At 41.5% G+C, this 4,334-nt stretch overlaps 1 protein-coding gene across 1 annotated transcript; it reads right to left on the reverse strand.

Moving 5' to 3' along the window:
• Positions 1-2,714: 2,714 nt before the first annotated feature.
• On the reverse strand, positions 2,715-4,334 carry LOC113837996 (homeobox protein ceh-43-like). The gene is made up of 2 exons (XM_027433800.2): positions 3,898-4,334; positions 2,715-3,248 (listed from the first exon to the last, which is right to left on the reverse strand). The coding sequence occupies exons 1-2, from the start codon at positions 4,267-4,269 to the stop codon at positions 2,715-2,717; spliced, it is 906 nt and encodes a 301-aa protein (XP_027289601.1). The 5' UTR covers positions 4,270-4,334.

Here is a 4,334-nt window from a genome sequence, read left to right on the forward strand (position 1 = left end):
ACTGACACCCACATTCAGAAGGTCTGGATTAGTCCCATGCTGGATTCTCAGCTATCAGTCTGTGGACCAAGAGCTCTCCCTTGTTCAGGTCATTTGTTTCTATGGGTTTCACCAACCTGGTCTGGACCTCTTGGCTCATCATTCCTCCTTCTGAACTGGATTCCAGTTCAGTTCAAGGTTTAGCTGTGGGTGTCTGCTTCTACTTCCACCAGCTGCTGGAGGAAGGCTATAGGATGGCATAAAAGTTAATCATCAATCTCATTATCAGGGGAGGGCATTTAAGGTAGCCTCTCCACTGTTGTTTAGAATGCATTATAGTATCTCTTATCTTGCTCTCTTCTGTTCTACCCCCAACTCAACTTCTCTGCCCCATCATGTCCTCCTCATCCCTCCTCTTCTCCCTTTCTCATTCTCCTAGTTTCCTCTCCCCTCCTTCCATCCCCCAATTTGGCTCAGGAGATCTTCACCCTTTCCTCTTCTCCAGGAGACCATGTATGTCTCTCTTCGGGTGCTCCTAGTTTACTAGCTTCTCTGACAGTGTGGATTGTAGGCTAGTAATCCATTACTCTATGTCTACAATCCACATATGAGTGAGCACATACCATGGTTGTCTTTTTGTAACTGGATTACCTCACTCAGAATGGTTTCTTTTAGTTCCTTCTATTTGTGTGCAAATTTCAAGATTCCATTTTTTCCACTGAATAGTATTCCATTGTGTAAGTGTACCACATTTTCTCTATCCACACTTCAGTTGAGGGGCATCTAGGTTACTTCCATGTTCTGGCTATTACAAATAATGCTACAGTGAACATTGTTGAACAAATGTCTTTGTTGTATTAATGTGCATAACATGGGTATATGCCTAAAAGTAGAATTGCTGTATCTTGTTGTAGACTGATTCCCATTTTCCTGAGGAGTTGCCCTGCTGATTTCCACAGTACAAGTTGGCAATTCCACCAGCAGTGGAGGAGTGTTTCCCTTTCTCCACATCCTCTCCAGCATAGGCTGTCATTGGTGTTTTTGTTTTAGCCAATCTGACAGGTGTAAGACTGTATCTCAGAGTTGTTTTAATTTGCATTTCCCTGATTGCTAAGGATGTTGAACACTTTTTATGTGACTTTCAGCCATTTTAGATTCATCTATTGTGAATTGTCCATTTAGTTCATTTTTTTGTTTTTTTTTTGAGACATGGATTCTCTGTGTAGCTTTGGAGCCTATCCTGGCATTTGCTCTGTAGAACAGGTTGGCTTCGAGCTCACAGAGATCTGCCTGGCTCTGGCTCCCTAGTTCTGGGAATAAAGGCATGTGCCATGAATGTCTGGCCTGTACCCCAGTTTACAATTGGATTATTTCAACTTTTGGAGTCTAGTTTCTTGTGTCCTTTGTAAATTTTGGAGATCAGCCCTCTGTCAGATGTGGGGTTGGTAAATATCTTTTCCCAATCTGTGGGCTGTTGTTTTGTCTTTATGACTGTGTCCTTTGCCTTAAAGAAGCTTCTCAGTTTCAGGAGGTCCCATTTATTAATTGTTGATCTCAGTGTCTGTGCTACTGGTATAATATACCAACTCACTCAAGGGTATTCTCATTTTATTGAAAATTCATCGCACATACTTCACTGAATAGGCAGATGAGCAAGATATAAGGGAAAGCTGGCTGGAGAAACAGGAAGGGAATATCAGTAACACTCCAACATGTAGTAATGCAGAAAGTGTTCCAGGGCTTCAGCCAAACTGATGAAAAATCTGTGTTACTTCAATTCTTAAAGCCACAGGACTTCCCTGACTTTTTACCTGTGGACCAGCTAAACAGTTCAGTCATAGGGGAGGACTCCTACCAGAACACAATCAGGTGTGTACTATTTAAATTTTCCTTTACAGGTACCATTCTGGACAAACATTAATTAATCAGTCCTCCAAAGAGCATCACAGACAATTTATTAAATGCCTCTCTGACCTCCAAGCATGTAAATATGAACAATATGAGTCCTGTCTGTTTTTTTCTAACTTTTAAAGCACGGTGTTTGCTAGTGGCACAACTAACCAGGTCTCCAAACACCCACAGTGCAAGCATAGGGTCACACAACATGCTGCTGGGGACTGAAGTGTGTGCAGCCTACATGTTCTTTACATTGAGGTGTCTCAAATGCCTAAGACTTTAACATGCAAAACATTTTGCCATATTAAGGAGTAGTAAGACAGACATGTGAAATTTGATTCAAATCAATTTATTGAATTAAGATGAGGTATAAATAACACAACATTTTTAATTCAATTCACTACTCCAAGAAACTCATAGGCCAAGTGTATATGAGGCCTAGCTCATACCTGGAATCTCACAACAAGGAAACAAAAAAGGCTAACCAGAATGTAGAAGCCAGCCTGAACTAAATGACGAAACATGCTCTCACAATATCTGCAAAAGATTTACATATTGTATACCCATAAAGTATTAACCATGAAAGGAAACAAAAACAACAAAAAGGTCACTGAAATATTAATATTCTTGTTTCCAAATTCATATCCACATATTGTAAAGACCAACATGTGGGAAGTAAAGCAAACAGTTCTCAAAACATCAAGGCCAGCCAGAGCTACACAGAATCAGAAATTTGTCTCAGAAAAGAAAACCAAATTGCATTAGGTAGCAACTGCCTGTTTTCCATATAGTATGGTAGTTGAGGTCAGTAGTGCTAGAACCATCCTGATCAAGAGTTGTTAAAAGAGGTCAAGAAGTGAGAAGTTCTCAAAGAAGTCAGGTGGGGATAGGTTTTCTAGAGAGTCCTCTAATTCAGACAGTTGTTGAATAAACAGTTCGTCCTGCATGGCAGAAGAGCCTTGATCATTATCTTGGTCTAGAATGAAGTCAGGTGATTGAGTCTCCCATCCACTTCCAGTAGCCTTAGTGGAAAGGTCTGCAGATGTTTTTGATGCTGGAATGTGTTTACCAGTCTTTGATGAATCTTTCTCTTGAAGTTCACCTGAGGATGCATGTGATTCACCAGATGGTTCTCCAATAAGACTTTGGCTTAGTGGAGGATGAGAGTTGACACTGACATGTGTCTCCCTCATCGAGACAATGGACTCTGGGTCTTTAAAAGTAATGGGCTGGCTCACTGGTGGATGAGAACTTCCAAGAAGGACAGAACCTGTTGGTGTGGCATATGTATCCTGGTTTCTGTTGGAAAGATTCACATGTACTTCTCCATCCTTTTTCTGTTTTGCTCTAGCACGCCTGTTCTTGAACCAGATCTAGAGAAACAAACAAAAGGGATCAGGAGAGGTAGCTGCCCCTTTCAGGTCACAAATAAGAAGATACTAGAAAAAATGCCTGGACCATGTTCTTTACCCATCATCTCTCACAGATTTCTATGAAGGGATACATGGAGGATGAAGGGGGGATGAACGGGACTTGATGCCAGGAGAATGCTGAAGGTTCTAAGGCAAGGAGGATGTTTGAATGGAAACCCTCCTGTTGAGGCTTCTAAGATCCTTTGGAGCACAATTATCCCTCTGTATGCCACCAGCAGTCTGTATTGAGAGATGGCAATCAAACCTGAGATCCACTTTCATATCTATCCCATGACATATTATTCAGCTTTGCAGCCACAATTAGTAGATTTCTTGTTTTTTTTTAAAGGTTTTATTTATTTATTTTGTATAGTCTTCTGCCTACATGCCAGCAGAAGGCACCAGATCTCATTTAAGGTGGTTTCAAACCACCATTTTGTTGCTGGGAATTGAACTCAGGACCTCTGGATGAGCAGTAAGTGCTCCTAACCACTGAGCCACCTCTCCAGCCCAACAGACACAATTCTTAGGAGAGCAATGAGTGCGGGACTCAGGGAAATATGCACATAGCTGCTTAGGGAGAGTCTATCTGATAAGAATAAAGGGATACCTTGATATGGTGCTCATCAATGCCAAATCTTTGAGCCAGAGCCGTGCATTCCTCTTTCGTCAGGTACTTGCACTTCTCAAAATGTTCTTGCAGTACCTGGTTTTGATCTTTGGTGAACACTCTGCCTTTCTTCTGCCTCTTTGGATTTGTGGCACACTCTTGTGATGTTGAAGGACTTTGAGAAATCAGGAGACCTTGTGGATGTGGATGAGCCAAAGTACTTGCAGAAGCTTCGTTGACTGGATTCATTGGAGAGCTAGAGTTTCTCTCACTTTCAAATGTAATGGGTCCTCCAGTCACTTTTACACCAGGTGGAATTTGGAAGCCATCCGGAATGTGAGATACTGGGATACCTTGGATATTTGCTTTCATTGTGAGATGTTGTCAGACTAGAGTAGGTGGGAATAAAAACAGAAATAGATCAGAGAAGCCCCAAG

The sequence above is a fragment of the Cricetulus griseus genome, unplaced genomic scaffold, assembly GCF_003668045.3.
Source record: "Cricetulus griseus strain 17A/GY unplaced genomic scaffold, alternate assembly CriGri-PICRH-1.0 unplaced_scaffold_424, whole genome shotgun sequence".
In the NCBI taxonomy this organism is placed as follows: domain Eukaryota; kingdom Metazoa; phylum Chordata; class Mammalia; order Rodentia; family Cricetidae; genus Cricetulus; species Cricetulus griseus.

Coding starts and splice junctions, on each gene's coding strand:
- LOC113837996 (XM_027433800.2), bottom strand. CDS start 4,269: ATGAAAGCAAATATCCAAGGTATCCCAGTATCTCACATTCCGGATGGC. Junction 3,249..3,897: donor TTGATGAGCACCATATCAAG/GTATCCCTTTAT, acceptor TTGTTTCTCTAG/ATCTGGTTCAAGAACAGGCG.